Consider the following 17,521-nt stretch of genomic DNA (forward strand, 5'->3'; position numbering starts at 1 on the left):
CTAATCTTAGAGCTGCAGAGTGACAGCTCATTGGGAAGGTTAGGTGAAGCTTCAGCAGTTCTGAGGAAGAACCCCTTAGTTCCATCGGAGACAAGGAACCATGATAGGGACCCTTCTGCAGAGTTCTTCAAAGGTAGTATGACATGTTTGGACAGGGCTGGGCAGAGAGGGTAGGGCTGGGGGTAGGTGAGGTGTACATTATATATAATAATAATACTTTTTTTATTTAACCTTTATTTAACTAGGCAAGTCAGTTAAGAACAAATTATTATTTACAATAACGGCCTACACGTCAGATAATACATTGTATATAGGGAGCAGAGTTTTTCCTGGTCCGGTCACGTGGTTAGGATCAGGATGGGTAAACCCTTGGCCCTTGGTGTGAGGGATTCCAAAGTGTTAATGGTGCGACAGGTAGCCTAGTGGCTCGAGCGTTGGCCAGTATCCAAAAAGGTTGCTAGATCGAATTCCCGAGCTGACAAGGTAAAAATCTATCGTTCTGCCATTGAACAAGGCAGTTAACCCACTGTTCTTAGGAGGTCATTGTAAATAAGAATTTGTTCTTGCCTAGTTAAATAAAGGTTCAAAAAAAAATTTAAAAAAATTATTCATTATCCGTTTTAAGACAAATTAATTAACTGAAATCACATGTTGCTTCACTGTACATGTTTAATGCAAGACACACAAATGGAACTGAATCCCGCCCAATCGTCCCTCCAGCCAATATTATCAATAATATCAGATAGACATAATATCAATATTCATAGATACCCTGTTTATGAATTGGAAGGTCGCAAAGCAATATAGACTCGTGTAATTCCCCCCAGTGCTATAGCTAATGACAGCGTAGTGGTAATGAGAGACTGCAAGTTGCTGTTCAATTTAACCTTCTGATTTTGCATCAGAAACACAAGCATTGTAAATCAAAACAGGATAGCATGGTAGTTTGACAAGTCTCCTCGTGAGTCAAAGACATGTTCCCCATGCGCCTGCGGTGAGGAGGAAAAGACCAGTGGACGGTGTCGCCTTTCTACCGTTTGGTGTCGCACAAGTATTTCGCTGTGTCTCCTGTAAAACTGCCATCTTTGAGCTCAAATTAGTGACATCATGCATAACCAATTATAGGAATAGCGCAAAAAAAAGCAATGATATCCTCTTGTCTTACCCTTTCATCTCTGATTAATCAGCGCGCGACAAGACAGGGGGAAATAAATTGCCGCTACACACCGGGAGTCAGCCGTGAACTCTGCTGTCCCGTGAGGTCCGGTGATGTATGATCTCACAACATTCAACTGGTTATGTAAACAAACTCATTAATCCAGACGTGTGCTTATTCTACTATCCTACTAGTGAGTGGGGAGTCATTGTACGCGGTGCTGTCGACATTCTACTGTACTTGAATATAAAGGATGGGCGTGAGTCGCCCTCGAAAAGGAAGAGAGGGGGGATCCATTTTCAGCACAGAAGGCGAGCTCACTGCTCAGTTCACTCTGCGCGCTGCTTCCTATGCGGGGTGAGAGAGAGACGCTATGGATACGACAGGTAACGTCCAGGCGCCTTTTCAGGGAAACAGATGGCTATGGTGTTTGGTGCTTGTGTTAGAAAAGAGTAGGCTAGTATTAGAGTAGCCAAATTAAACTTGAGAGGAAGAAATATATAAAAAAATATTTTTAGGATTTCTAAATTCAACAATTATTTAACGTGCATGGGAAGTGATAATTCTGACTAATATGAATGAATATGAATGATATAGCCTAAATAAAATACCATATAGTTGACGCACCTACAAAATACCTTCTGTGCGTATTACGCACGAGTTGAATCTAGTTCTAGGAGGATCCCAGTGAATATGTTTTAGCACTCAATGTAGTAGTCTGTCTCTTAAACACCTAATGGGCTCTGTCATAAATCTGTTGTTATCTGTCTCTTAATCACCAGGAAACACCACACCAGCTGTCTGAAGAACAGCCTCACATCAACTGAAACGTACAGGAGGGAGGGGAGTGTGAGAAATATAGGTTGTGTGTGTGTGTTAAAGTGTGCATGTTAGAGAGAGCGAGAGAGAGGACTAAGGTTGGACCAGGTGATCACGTCCTATCAAACCTCCAAGGAGCTGCCGGCCAGGATCAGTGTTTACAGGAAGGATCAGAGTTCCGACCAGAAGATGGTGGTGCCAGCCCGCTGCCCGGGCCCCTGTGCCATGCTGGCGCTCAGCCTTCTCATGGGATACGGCGTGGTGCGCTGCATCGCCGGCCAGAATGACACGGAGCCCATCGTACTGGAGGGGAAGTGTCTGGTGGTCTGCGACTCCAACCCGTCCTCGGACGGCGGGGTGACTTCATCGCTCGGGATATCCGTCCGGTCGGCCGGAGCCAAGGTAGCTTTCTCCGCGGTGCGCGGGACGAATCACGAGCCCTCCGACATGAGCAACACGTCAATGACCATCTACTTTGACCAGGTCAGCCGTCCCCGGAATTTGCGCATGCAAATATTGTCCCTATCTGGATAGATAATTAATGTGGGGATTAGAAGAAGAAGTTGTTTAATATATATTTTTCGGGAGCTGCTACAACATTATTGTCTTCCTGTAAAAGGTTATGATAACTTGTCGTGGGTTGCGTTGATCCGTTTGGAGACGCGCACATTTCCCTTGTGTCTCTTTAATTAAATAACTTGAGAGCAGTTCTGGGGATCAGAACATGATAATGGGAACATTGTGATCGTCGTGCGTAATTTGCCCCAACTAGCCTATTCATTAAAGCTGCAGCTCGTTGCAAGTTGATTTGAAAAGACGTCAGCTGTTTTATCTAGTCCGTTCTAGCTATGCTGTAGGTGTGAGGGACGCAGACACTGCGGGGTTTACTATAGAAGTGACTGCCGCTGTAAATGCTCCAAACATCAAGTGGAGAATTTTTTTGCCCCCCCCGCTGGTGAGCTGGGATACTATGGACCGTATTATGTTAATTCCCCCCCCCCCCCCMSCATTATTAGCTAATCTTACAGCTGCGTTGATCGTCTTCAATTAGAAACATATATTGTCCAACTGGAAAACAGTGAGCTGTAGCCTGCAGGCAAACAGCGTTGGCCAATTGATTATGCGTTGCGCCTTAAGGTCACCACATGCAGAGTGCAAGTGCTTGATAATTTGGTTAGTTTAACCCTTGCCGTGTCTCAGTCTGTTACTCTTTGACTCTGGGTGCTGATTGTGCGTCATGTTGACGCACTTTGTGTTTCAGGCTTTAGTGAACATCGGCAACCATTTCGATCTGAAAGCGAGTGTCTTCCAGGCGCCAAGGAGGGGAATATACAGCTTCGGTTTTCATGTGGTCAAGGTCTACAACAGACAGACCATACAGGTAAGACAAATTGTCAACATTTGCTTCACTATGATCTCTATTCAAAGTTTTCTGTTTGTAGGCCTAATTAGTCTACTTTAGTGTGTTGTTGTATGTCGTGGAGCAGCCTACCCAAATGGGTACATTATTTGGTGCGTAAAAAGAGTAGGCCTACGATGTAACAGGTCTGAATTATGATCGTGCTGTTTCTGTTACCCCAGGTCAACCTGATGCAGAACGACTACCCGATCATATCAGCTTTCGCCGGTGACCAGGACGTCACTCGGGAGGCGGCAAGCAACGGCGTTCTTCTGCAGTTGGAGCGCGAGGACCGAGTGTATCTGAAGCTGGAACGGGGCACGCTCATGGGTGGATGGAAATATTCCACGTTCTCAGGCTTCCTAGTCTTTCCACTATAATTTAATATGTGATCACGGAAATCGCAAACGTGACTCCTCCATGGTTGAGGAACGATTAAAAAAAACATTTGCTATTTTATTTGAAGTGAACTGTCAGAGGAAGAAGACAGATTCGTATGTGTACACACTACACACTTTACAGTATCTATTTCATTCAAACATTAACGTTTCCATGGAGTTCGTACATCCAAATCCATCGACTAAAACCCTATCTGGAAGGATACTCGAATCGATCTACCCGTGATGTATAGGCCTACCACTTGTCGATTATTTGGATTTTATCGCTTGGGAGTCATCTAACTTTTGTCAACAGACTGTCAAGTCAGTCTACCTCTGTGTACCCTGACTGCTGAACAGATGAGAATAATATTGTATGAATCGAAAAGCTTAAAACTTCCCGAACTAACGTGTATTTACCAATGCTCTCTCTATTTTGTGTTTGTGTAGCCTTAAATAATAATGTTTCCGTCAAGTGAGGTGTATGGAATTCGTATGGACGTCCAGGAGAAGAAGAGCGCTTTCACGTCGAAGGCTTTTTTGTTGTTGCAGGAATGGAATAATGTTTTTGTTTTGTGCTTTTCATGGTGTTCCGTTTGGATGCTGAACATATTGAAAAGAAGGCAAATATAGGCTGCCTAACTATCCAGAGATGATATAAAAGATTTTTAAAAAAGCGACATATTTCAGCCAATGGAGACATCTATAGAAACTCTTTTACAAAAAAATATTTATCTAATTTATAAAGTACATATTCACATTATGGTGTGTTCTACATTTCGGATCTGCGTAGCTTTAACTGATATTGTGTCCAGTGACGTTGCTCACAAATGTACATTGTGAAAATAACAACAGAAAAATCCCAATTATATGATGTCCCGCCTAATAAATAATATTGCATTGTATACGCGTATGTATTCACTTTTATTATATAGGCTACCAGTTTAGGCTTGCAAATGACATGCAAGGTCGAAAAGGCATCAGGAAAGTAATCGTGATAGAATCGGTCAATAATAAAGTAGTGTACAGCAAACGTCCTCAGACCTGTAGCGCACTATTGACTGACGCTGTCCATGGTGCTGATCGAGCAGCCGCTTGAACAGAATGCAATGCTACACTTCACAGAGCACTGGAGCCCACACCAACACGCATTCCACTCTTGTGGTTTCAAAATTGAAAAAAACGATTGTTATCAACTTTGCATGTTTCATTATTGTGAGATCAAAGCATAGACAAATCAATACAATACAATAGCATACTGACATTCTCAAAACCGCTATATTTTGATTTGAGTGGCGAAAGAAGTACTCAATAACTGTAATTATCTTCGCTAAATAATTATGCAATGCAGAGACAATGCGATATTGTTTTGGGCCTGCTGTAGAAACCAGCCCTTCATCACACAGGAACAAAGGGAACAGGTCTTCACTATCATATCATGTAGAACGTAAAGCTGTGTACATGCCTGGTGTATTTGCAGAGGTAATGTGTGTGTGTGTGTATATATATGTGTGTGTATATGTGTGTGTGTGTGTGTGTGTGTGTGTGTGTGTGTGTGTGTGTGTGTGTGTGTGTGTGTGTGTGTGTGTGTGTGTGTGTGTGTGTGTGTGTGTGTGTGTGTGTGTGTGTGTGTGTGTGTGTGTGTGTGTGTGTGAGCAAAAATATAAGTAGATGTTATACCTAATGGTGCCTAGATGTGGAATATAGGCCTCTACAATGCAATCTTATTGCCATTGGTTCTCTGATGTAGGTCAAAAAGGAACTAATTAAAACAAACATTGTGAAAGATAACGGCCATAAATGAAACAGATGGTAGAACAAAAGGAATTGGTGTGGTGTAGTTACAGTCCAGGAACATAACGGAGATGGTAAGTGCACCTAGGATTTTGTCGTTGTTGGTTTACTTCGGGGGCTGCGTCCCAGCCTCGCCTTGCTGAAACCCACAGGCCGTTATCCAGAGGAAACCATGACAAATCGTATGTGTACATACCATCTCCGTTATGCTCTTATTAGGCTTCACTGGAACACTTTACTTTGACCTTTGCATTGGACCCTCAGAACATCTGTGGTTTGGAATCCAAAACCACTTACTTGCCTGTTGCTACGTGATGCTAAAAATCCCATGGGTTGTTTTACATAGGTACACCGTTTTAAACAGCTAACAGCTAAACTCGATGTTTATGACGTATCTCTCGTGGGCAGATTGTGCGTGTAGCCCGAAGAATCGGGGCTGAATGGGACGTATGTGATGACGAGCAGCATTTGTTTGGGTTTTGGAGTTTTCTTCTTTGGGCATTTGAACGTATCAGGATGAGGCGAAGGCGGTGCTCAAATTGCTTTGCGCGCGCGTGCCCAGACTGACCGGAAGGGGGCTTTGAACGATCGTTTTCTAAAGATGGAGACCAAACCTGGGGGTCAAATACATGTGTGTTTGAGTATTTTATATTTAAACACTTGTGTTCTGTATATTTGAGTATTTTCTATTTAAATACATTTTTGAGCATTTGCATATACACAGGCCTAAACAAGTACTTTCATTTTGAGTATTTGAATGGTTATTTGTCAAAAATACTATCTTTAAATACCTTGGTTAAATTCATGGGAGTGTATTCGAGTCAGTGTATTTTAGTATTTTCAAATAACTTCCTAGTGTATTTCCAAATACATTCCAATTTTCAGCTACTTGTTATTTCAAATAAAAGAACTGAATACATGTATTGAAATGGATTAAAAAGTAATTGAAGTAACTGAAAAATTATTTGAACCCAGGTCTGGTATTTTGAAAATGATGCAGGTGTGCATTGTGCTGTAAGCCAAGCAGTCATGACAACAGCAAGATGGTTGACTTTAGGGGTGGATCAATGGGATTGGCTGAGACCTGCTATCCTCAAAAGAATGCTAAAATATTCTTATGCGGATGATCATTTCTAAACTAATATTGATCGAAGTTGATTATCTCAGCAGGATCTCTTTTAGTGACTTTATATCCACCTATCAAACATGTCAATGGCACAAAATAAAGAGATTTGTATAGCCTATTACTCAAAAAATCTTATAAAATGTAATGTCCAAGAAATCTTCATGACAAAATCCAAGACGGCAGCAGAATTGGCATTGGAAGTGGAACCCAGCTGGCAACTGTCTAGGGAATCAGCCTTGACTAGTTCTATACAGTTCCTACCCTGAACATACCAGACACTATGAGTGCACTTTCTATACAAAATATGTTTTATTGTAATATATAGGTGAAGTGGGTTGTTTTAGAGGGTCAGCCATCATAGCACATTGCACATTTTGGTTAGGTGCCTTGTCAAGGGCACATCTACAGACTTTTCACCTTGTCGGCACAGGTACTCGAACCAACAACTGAAAGGTTGCTGGCCCAGCGCTCTAACCGCTAGTCTACTTACCTCCTAGTACACATCTGGATGATATGGACATTCATTTCTCCATAACGAGACCTAAATGTTCTAATGGGACCAACAGCTGAGAGCACAGCAGAGCAGGGAGGCCTGCTGTTACTAAGACAGATGACAGGCCAGCTATAAGAGTAGAATGGACCTGGAAACCAACCTACAACTCACCGCCTCCCTCTCCATAGCTATTTGGACAGCATTGTATAACGCTCCATAAACTTGTGATTAAGCCCATACTAACTCAAACGGTCTATATTGGGACCATTGATTTCCCTTATTATAGTAGTGTCTCATTCGCTTATCTATTCAAGGCTTGATTTCCTAAAATGATTCTGGTTGTTCTAATGATTTTAATCCATACACAAAGATATAAGGGATTATTTCTGTGTATATTCTATATAATGTTGGGTTTACAGCCAGCGACGGTGAATCTTTTTCCACAGGAAGCTGGTACAATATCGGCGATCTGCTGCTAGCCATGATAACTCCAAAACACCATATACCCCGATTGTCACTATATTGAAGTGCTAGTTTGCAGTTAGCGCCATGTAGCAGGGATATTAAAGTTAGCCACCTGGCTGGATAGAGTTATATTTGATCGTTGAGCGTCACTAGTAGCGTGTATGATTTAAAGTTAGCCACCTGGCTGGATGAGCTGTATTTCATGTTCAGGTCATGTAGCAGGGATATTAAAGTTAGCCACCTGCTGGATGAGTGTATTGATGTTAGCGCCAGTGATATGCAGGGATATTAAAGTTATGCCACCTGGCTGGATGAGGGTATTTGATGTTAGCGCCATGTAGCAGGGATATTATAAGTTAGCCACCTGGCTGGATGAGTGTATTTGATGTTAGCGCCATGTAGCAGTGGATATTAAGTGTAGCCACCTGGCTGGATGAGTGTATTTGATGTTAGCGCATGTAGCGTGGATATTAAGTTAGCCACCTGCTGGATGAGTGTATTTGATGTTAGCGTCATGTAGCGAGGATATTAAAGTTACCACCTGGCTGGATGAGGGTATTTGATGTTAGCGTCATGTAGCGTGGATATTAAAGTTAGCCACCTGGCGATGAGGGTATTTTTATGTTAGCGTCATGTAGCAGGGATATAAAGTTAGCCACCTGGCTGATGAGGGTATTTGATGTTAGCGCATGTAGCGGATATTTAGTTAGCCACCTGGCTGGATGAGGGTATTTGATGTTAGCGTCATGTAGCAGGGATTAAAAGTTAGCCACCTGGCTGGATGAGGGTATTTGATGTTAGCGCCATGTAGCAGAATATTAAAGTTAGCCACCTGGCTGGATGAGTGTATTTTGATTTAGCGTCATGTAGCAGGATATTAAAGTTAGCCACCTGCTGGATGAGGTTTGATGTAGCGCATGTAGCAGGGATATTAAAGTTAGCCACCTGGCTGGATGAGTGTATTTGATGTTTGCGTCATGTAGCAGAGATATGAAAGTTAGCCACTGCTGCTGGATGAGTGTATTTGATGTTAGCGTCCATATAGCAGGATATGAAAGTTAGCCACTGGCTGGATGAGTGTATTTGATGTTAGCTATGTAGCAGGGATATGAAAGTTAGCCACCTGGCTGGATGAGTGTATTTGATTTTTAGCGCCATGTAGCAGGATATGAAAGTTAGCCACCTGGCTGGATGAGGGTATTTGATGTTAGCGCCATGTAGCAGGGATATGAAAGTTAGCCACCTTGCTGGATGAGTGTATTTTTTAGCGCCATGTAGCAGGGATATGAAAGTTAGCCACCTGCTGGATGACTGTATTTGATTTTAGCGCCATGTAGCAGGGATATTAAGTTAGCCACCTGGCTGATGAGGGTATTGATGTGTTAGCGCATGTAGCGTGATATTAAAGTTAGCCACCTGGCTGGATGAGGGTATTTGATGTTAGCGTCATGTAGCAGGGATATAAAAGTAGCCACCTGGCTGATGAGTGTATTTGATGTTATGCGCCATATAGCAGGGATATGAAATTTAGCACCTGGCTGGATGAGTGTATTTGATGTTAGCTCATGTAGCGGATATGAAAGTTAGCCACCTGGCTGGATGAGTGTATTTGATGTTAGTGTCATGTAGCAGGGATATGAAAGTTAGCCACCTGGCTGGATGAGTGTATTTATGTTAGCGCCATGTAGCAGGGATATAAAAGTTAGCCACCTGGCTGGATGAGTGTATTGGTATGTTAGCGCCATGTAGCAGAGATATTAAAGTTAGCCACCTGCTGGATGAGTGTATTTGATGTTAGCGTCATGTAGCAGGGATATAAAGTTAGCCACCTGGCTGACTGCACATCTTTACGTCTTCTGGCCAGCAGCACTCGTTTATAAGTGTGAACCATGGTTGTATTGGGTGTTTGATATCTTCGCATTTATCAAAGATGTGAAATGATAAAAACACCATGTGTCTGCCCCAATAGCACCATCAATCCCTGTTTATGATGAGGGGGGGGGGGGGACTTTTTTGAAGCCTGTATAGCGACAGCAGCATATTGTGCTTTGTGGGCCCTATAAATATAACGATACAACTGGTACCACCCACTGAGCTAATATAGCCTTTTCATGTTTTAAAGACGCCTTTGTTTCAGAGTTAGTCTCTTGGTGGCTGGTGTGCTTCTTGTTAAATATCCTTCGTGGCTTTGTCTTTGGGCTCATCTTTCATTTTAGCCGCTCACCCAGCAGGGTCGTAAACTTCAATGTGGGACCTCACAGCATGCAGCACGACAATACTTTATGTATTACAGTCTAAATGACATATTAAAGGCATCCGAGGCATATTATCTGTGACTTCAGCCAGTTCTAAGTGAATGGTAATTTCAGTTATTCATTAAACTGTAAGTTTGGCGAGGAGTCTTAAACACAAACACACACACACACACACATACACACACGCGCTTAGATGCTCCCCGCAGAGACACGACTGTAATTCCTAGCCAGGCAGGCTTGAACAAAATGCCACGTACCTAAACATTTCAAAACTGACAGAGAAAAACACAACAGTAAATCGATTAGAGCAATCCCATATTGATGTCCTCTGGTGTTGATTTCCTCTGGTGTTGATGTCCTCTGGTGTTGATGTCCTCTGGTGTTGATTGGAGGGCTGTCATCCAGAGAGCATTACAACTATAACGATGTTGGAATTTAATAGCCTTCAATCGTCAATATGTAGGGAGTATTTTTGTGTATATTTTCCTTGCCTGACGTTTGATCTATCTACAGTAGCTGAAATAAGACCGTTAATTTATTATCACCAATAGTACTCCAACAGTGGAGTAAAACGGTGAATAACTACTCACATCTTCATGAAAACCGAGTATATGCCATGGAAATAAGTTGGATCCCATTGACAATCACCGTTAGTCACCGGATTGCCTTCAAATTACCAGCTGTTAGTAGACTTTGAGACCCCTGCGCCTTCAAATTACAAGCTGTAATTTGAGACTTTGAGACCCCTGCCCTCAAGGGTTTAAGTAACTATACACATTTGGACCATTTATTGCTGTGTGTAATTCTCTTTGCTGAAAAACCAAGTGGACCTCATGAATCCGCATAGGGGCTGTTGTGCTCCACTTTAAAAGTATTTCATCTTGTTCTCTACAGAGTCCTCTAAACGTTAGAGGACCGGACTGCTTGTCGGATGACGACAAGCCGATGCCAGTAGTTGGCCCAAAGTTTGACGCTATCAGACACACAGATTGGCTCGCTATCTCTCTGATTTTTTGGAGAGATAGTCATCTTGGCAGAAGGATACATGTTTCACCGCCTGCTGTTCAGAGTTTCATCCAGGCTGTGTTCTATTGTCTCCCTGTACGAATCCAAAAAGACTGATAGGACTTCCATCCTGCTTACATGCTTTCCTCATGGGGGACGCTGAAGAACAACTCAAGCATCACAATCACAAGAGAAACACGGACCATGTACTGTATTTAACATTTTTATTCAACAATTAATAATAGTCCAGTAAATTTCAGTAGTCACTGCCTCTAATATCCCGCACACAAAATGTCTACCACTCATTTTCTCAAGTGTTCCTCGGTTATCCATTTGAGGCTAAAGTTGGCCTAAGTGTGATTCTAGGTGACAATAATCCTTTCACAGCAGTATTTTTATATTCAGGTGCTTTCAGGCAAAACTAGCGGCACTTCCTTCGGGGTTTAAACGATGCTTAGCGCCCCCCCCCCCACCTCCTCTTCAATGTAATATATAATGTGGCTGCAAGCTAAAAAGGAAATGCATGCTGAATGGCAGGCTTTATAGCTAGCCCTAATGACCTCTTTTATATCAACTTTAAAACCTCCTTTCATGTGTTTCTCTCCAAATGATCTCTGTTCATTTCATGGCCCTGCAGTAACGGCCACAGTTTTGTCTGCATAGCAACAGGCACGTAACCACCTGTGCTCTTCTCTTCCAAAGGAATAAAACCTCAAAATGTTTATTCTTCAATCACATATTAATGCTAAGACCCGTCACAGATCTCAACAACAAAAAGGTCAGAGCTGATGAAAAACCTATTCAGAAAGTGATCATACGGTAACTGTATTGAAACACAGTTTTTCAAGATATGGAACGTTAAATCATTTATTGATATCCAGCACCTGCTCACAACCAGTAGACGTTTTTATTTTCTAATTTTAATTAACCAGGCAAGCCAGTTAAGAACAAATTCTTATTTACAATGACAGCCTACACCGGCCAAACCCAGATGACGCTGGGCCAATTGTGCGCTGCCCTATGAGGCTCCCAATTGCAGACGGTTCTGAGACAGCCTGGAATCAAACCAGGCTGTCTGTAGTGACACCTCTAACACCGAGAAGCAGTGCCTTAGACCGCTGCGCCACTCAGGATGTGCAGCATCTGTAACTTCTATCCCTTCTGTTGAAGGTGATTGTTAGGTTGAAAGCCCCTGCGATCACGTCATGGACGCCTGATGACCGGGCTAATTTACACATGAATGAGAAGACACAGTAGCAAGCAGGGATAATACACAGAGAGGAGAGTTAGACAGCATGCATGGCGGGCACGGCACGGTGGCTGGTTAATAATGCATCTGTTTGCCTACCAAATAATGAGGCACATATCACACACCCAAACATCAGACAGACACCTGTCTCTGTGGAAGGACCCCTGTGTCAATCAGTTCCCTGAAGAGAGAGAGAGAGAGAGAGAGAGAGAGAGAGAGAGAGGGAGGAGCGAGAGAGTGGAGAAATAGAGAGAGAGAAAGAAGAGAGAGGATAAATAGAGAGAGAAAGAAGAGATGATAAATAGAGAGAGAGAAAGAACAGAGAGGAGAAATAGAGAGAGAGATGAAACACAAAGTTTTTACTATCTCATCCTGGAATATACAAGGTTTAAGGTCATCTGCCTTTATCCTAAAGAGCAGGAACCCAGACTTAATCAAAGAAATTGAAATGTAGACATTGTCATCCTACAAGAAACATGGTATAAAGGAGAAGGTCCCACTGGTTGCCCTCTAGGTTACAGAGAGCTAGTAGTCCCATCCACCACACTACCAGGTGGGTGGTATAGAGGAGACGGACCCACCGGTTGCCCTCTAGGTTACAGAGAGCTGGTAGTCCCATCCACCAAACTACCAGGTGGGTGGTATAGAGGAGACGGACCCACCGGTTGCCCTCTAGGTTACAGAGAGCTGGTAGTCCCATCCACCAAACTACCAGGTGTGAAACAGGGAAGAGACTCAGGTGGTATGCTAATTTGGTAGAGGGCAGACCTAACCCACTCTATTAAATGAGTCAAAACAGGAACATTTGGCTAGAAATTAATAGAATGAATAACAGAGAAACATGTCCTCATGTGTGTTATCTATATCCCCCAATAGAATCCCCATACTTTAACGATGCATCTTCTCTATCCCAGAGGGGGAGATCAACCATTTACAGGATCAGGGACGTGTAATGGTCTGTGGTGACCTAAATGCCAGAACTGGATAAGGACCCCACACCCTCAGCACACAGGGGGACAAACACCTACCTGAAGGTGACAGTATTCCCTCCCCATATGCCCACCTAGACACAACTACAACAACTTAACCAACCAAAACGGGTAACAATTACTGCAGCTTTGTCAGACGCTGGGTATGTACATAGTCAAATGTAGGGTTCGAGGGGACTCCTATGGTAGGTACACCGATAGCTCATCTCTTGGCAGTAGTACTGTAGAATATGACTGACCTCAACCCAGAGTCTCTTAGATCAGTCTCAGTCAGTCCAATGACACCCCTATTAGATCACAGCAAAATCACAGTTGAACAGAGTTATGCTCAATCATGAGGCATTAAAGCCAAATTAACTGAATAATATTAAGAAATGCTGTAGATGAAAGGAATGTATGGTGGAAACCTACCAAAAAACAATTAGGCAACAACAATTTCCTGGACAGAAGGTTTCATTGTAATACCCTGTATTACAGAATGAAGTGAAGGTGTAGTGAAGGTGTAAACTTGGCAGTAGAAAACCTAAACAGTATATTTGACCTCTCAGCTTCCCTATCAAATAAAAATAATTCAAACAGAAAACCGAAGAAAATTAGCAACAGTGACAAATGGTTTGATGAAGTGTGCAAAAACCTAAGAAAGAAATTGAGAAACCTATCTAACAAAAAATATAGAGACCCAGAAAACCTGAGTCTACACCTTCACTATGGTGAATCACTAAAACAATACAGAAATACACTACGGAAAAAGAAGGAACAGCACATCAGAATAATTTAAGAATTTGTAGAATCTTCACTTCTGGGAAAAGGTATAAAACTCTAAACAAACACGGAGAGTTATCTATTCATTCTGCAGAAGTATGGATAAACCACTTATCCAATTTCTTTGGCTCAAATAGAAACATCTTGGAATCAACTATTAAAGACTTCCAGAACCAACCGGATTCTCAAATTACATGGAATGCGCTACAGTACAAAATGCAAACCTTCCAACACAAAAGGGCCTGTTGGGTTGATGGTATCCTAAATAAAATGATAAAATATACAGACCACAAATTCCAATTGGTTATACTTAAACTCTTTAATCGCCTCCTCAGCTCTGGCATCTTCCCCAATATTTGGAAAAAAGGACTGATCACCCCAATCCACAAAAGTGGAGACAAATTTGACCCCAATAACTAATATGCGTCAACAGCAACCTTTGGAAAATCTCTGCATTATCATTAATTAACAGCAGAATCGTACATTTCCTCACAAAAACAATGTACTGAGAAAATGTCAAATTGGCTTTTTAACAAATTACCTTACGACAGACCACATATTCACCCTGCACACCCTAATTGACAAACAAACAACCAAAACAAATGCAAAGGATTCTTATGCTTTGTTTATTTCAAAAAGTATTTGAATAGGTTTGGCATGTACAAATTGCTGTACAAATTGAAGGAAAGTGGTATTGGGGGAAAAAAATACAACATTATAAAATCCATGTACAAAAACAACAAGTGTGTGTTTAAAATTGGTAAAAGACACATTTCTTTCCACAGGGCTGTGGGGTGAGACAGGGATGCAGCTTAAGCCCCATCCTCTTCAACATGTATATCAACGAATTGGCGAGGGCACTAGAACAGTCTGCAGCACCCGGCCTCAACCTACTAGATTCTGATTTCAAATGTCTACTGTTTGCTGATGATGTGGTGGTTCTGTCCCCAACCAAGGAGGGCCTACAGCAGCACCTAGATTTTCTGCACAGATTCTGTCAGATCTGGGCCCTGACAGTAAATCTCAGTAAGACAAAAATAATGACGTTCCAAAAAAGGACCACAAATACAAATTCCATCTAGACACTTTTTCCCTAGAGCACACAAAAAACTATACCTACCTCGGTCTAAACATCAGCACCACAGGTAACTTCCACAAATCTGTGAACGATCTGAGAGACAAGGCAAGAAGGGCCTTCTATCACATCAAAAGGAACATAACATTCGACATACCAATTAGGATCTGGCTAAGAATACTTGAATCAGTTATAGAACCCATTGCCCTTTATGGTTGTGAGGTCTGGGGTCCGCTCACCAACCAAGAATTCACAAAATAGGACAAACACCAAATTGAGACTCTGCATGCAGAATTCTGCAAAAATATCCTCTGTGAACAACGTAGAACACCAAATAATGCATGCAGAGCAGAATTAGGCCCATGCCCCGCTAATTATCAGAATCCAGAAAAGAGCCGTTAAATTCTACAACCACCTAAAAGGAAGCGATTCCCAAACCTTCCATAACAAAGCCATCACCTACAGAGAGATGAACCTGGAGAAGAGTCCCCTAAGCAAGCTGGTTCTGGGGCTCTGCTCACAAACACCAACAGACCCCACAGAGCCCCAGGACARCAGCACAATTAGACCCAACCAGATCATGAAAAAATGACAAGATCATTTCTTGACATATTGGAAAGAACTTACAAAAAACTGAGAAAACCAGAATGCTATTTGGACCTAAACAGAGAGTACACAGTGGTAGAATACCTGACCACTGTGACTGACCAAACATAAAGGAAATATTTGACTATGTACAGACTCAGTGAGCACAGCCTTGCTATTGACAAAGGCTGCTGTAGGCAGACCTGGCTCTCAAGAGGAGACAGGCTACAGTATGTGCACACTGCCCACAAAATGAATTGGAAACTGAGCTGCACTTCCTAACCTGACAAATGTACGAACATATTAGAGACACAGATTTCCCTCAGATTACACAGACCCACAAAGAACCCACAAAGATAAAAAAAACTATTTTTATCAACTCCCATATCTATTGGGTGAAATACCACAGTGTGCCATCACAGCAGCTAGATGTGTGACCTGTTGCCACAAGAAAAGGGAAACCAGTGAGGAACAAATACCATTATAAATACAACCCATATTTATGTTTATGTATTTTCCCTTTTGTACTTTCCAACACTGTATATAGACCTAATTTTACATATTATGTCTATTCTTTCGGAACTTTTGTGAGTGTAATGTTTACTGTTAATTTTTTATTGTTTAATTCACTTTTGTTTTTTATCTATTTCACTTGCTTTGGCAATGTAAAGAGACAGAGAGAGAGAGGAGGGGGAGAGAGAAAGAAAGAGAAAGAGAAGAGAGATGAGAAGAGGGGAGAAATAGAGAGAGAAGAGAGGAGAAAAAGATAGAAAGAGAGAGAGAAGATTTGAGAAATAGAGAGAAAGAGAGAGAGAAGAGAGGAGAAATAGAGAGAAAGAGAGAGAGAAGAGAGGAGAAAGAGAGAGAAAGAGAGAGAGGAGGGGAGAAATAGAGAGAGAAGAGAGGAGAAACAGAAAGAGAGAGAGAGACGATTAGAGAAAGAGAGAGAGAAGAGAGGAGAAATAGAGAGAGAAGAGAGGAGAAATAGAGAGAAAGAGAGAGAAGAGAGGAGAAAGAGAGAGAAAGAGAGAGAGGAGAAAGAGAGAGAAAGAGAGAGAGAAATAGAGATAAAGGGAGATTCTGTTTATTCAAATTGTCATTGTCTTTCATTATCCATCACTGCTGAATGACGGGCAATTTCCAAAAAGAAGCACACCCCTGCATCCCCCTTCCCCCCACTCCTGCACCTCCCCATCCCCCCCCTGTCCCCCCTATCCCCTCTCCCACACCGCTAATCCGCTCCTCACTTACACCAGACGGGCATAGTTACAGTAGGCCCTTATGTTAGAGTTAAGCAAATGCACAAGCCATGTCATAACAGGAACTTCTAATGATGTAGAATAATCCCCCGCAATAAACTCCTCTGTCACACAATAGAGTTCAGTCAGTGCCGGAGGCTGGGGATTGAGAGCCGATACGCAGCCTTCATACGCCTTACAATGTTAACCACTAAGGTATTTAGAATGGGAAACAGTGTGCATCAGCATTGCAGCTGAACTAGGTGGATGACATAAAACATCTCTGGAGATGTGAGCTGAGAGAAGCTCTGCCACAGAGGGGGATGTCAATAAGTAACATCAGGTATGTCTGTGTGGCAGAACAAACAACACAGTGAACACACACACACGACGCACGCATGGCACACACACACACACACACACCAAACAACACACTTTTTACAGGTTTCTGGGCTATGGGTATGGTCATTTGATAGATCAGTAGGGTTAATCAGGTTAAGAATGTGTCCTTTTGTTGGGGATTCTGCCTGTCTGTAAACATCCTGTTGGTCTTCTGCCTGTCCTGTAAACATCCTGTTGGGCTTCTGCCTCTCCTGTAAACATCGCTGTTGGTATTTCTGCCTCTCTGTAAACATCCTGTTGGTATGTCTCTGCCTGTCTGTAAACATCCTGTTGTTGGGGCTTGTCGCTGCCTCTCTGTAAACATCCTGTTTGGTATTCTGCCTGTCTGTAAA

General features: G+C 42.4%; 1 protein-coding gene across 2 annotated transcripts; it reads left to right on the plus strand.

Moving 5' to 3' along the window:
• The first annotated feature begins 1,062 nt into the window (after positions 1-1,062).
• LOC112069725 (cerebellin-2-like) lies at positions 1,063-4,656 on the plus strand. Of its 2 annotated transcripts, none has more exons than XM_024137094.1 (4): positions 1,063-1,542; positions 1,939-2,377; positions 3,237-3,356; positions 3,557-4,656. In XM_024137094.1, exons 2-4 carry the CDS (start codon positions 2,165-2,167, stop codon positions 3,752-3,754), a joined length of 531 nt encoding a protein of 176 aa, XP_023992862.1. In that variant the 5' UTR covers positions 1,063-1,542; positions 1,939-2,164; the 3' UTR covers positions 3,755-4,656. The 2 variants fall into 2 exon arrangements, with proteins under 2 accessions (XP_023992862.1, XP_023992861.1); XM_024137093.1 differs by having other exon boundaries at positions 1,068-1,542; positions 1,939-2,458.
• Positions 4,657-17,521: the final 12,865 nt, after the last annotated feature.

This window comes from Salvelinus sp. IW2-2015, unplaced genomic scaffold (genome assembly GCF_002910315.2).
Source record: "Salvelinus sp. IW2-2015 unplaced genomic scaffold, ASM291031v2 Un_scaffold1094, whole genome shotgun sequence".
NCBI lineage: Eukaryota > Metazoa > Chordata > Actinopteri > Salmoniformes > Salmonidae > Salvelinus > Salvelinus sp. IW2-2015.

Excerpts from the sequence above, each read along its gene's own strand:
- LOC112069725 (XM_024137093.1), top strand. The coding sequence starts at position 2,165 with ATGGTGGTGCCAGCCCGCTGCCCGGGCCCCTGTGCCATGCTGGCGCTC. Across the intron at positions 2,459-3,236 it reads TGACCATCTACTTTGACCAG|GCTTTAGTGAACATCGGCAA; the intron begins GTCAGCCGTCCC and ends TTTGTGTTTCAG. Across the intron at positions 3,357-3,556 it reads ACAACAGACAGACCATACAG|GTCAACCTGATGCAGAACGA; the intron begins GTAAGACAAATT and ends CTGTTACCCCAG.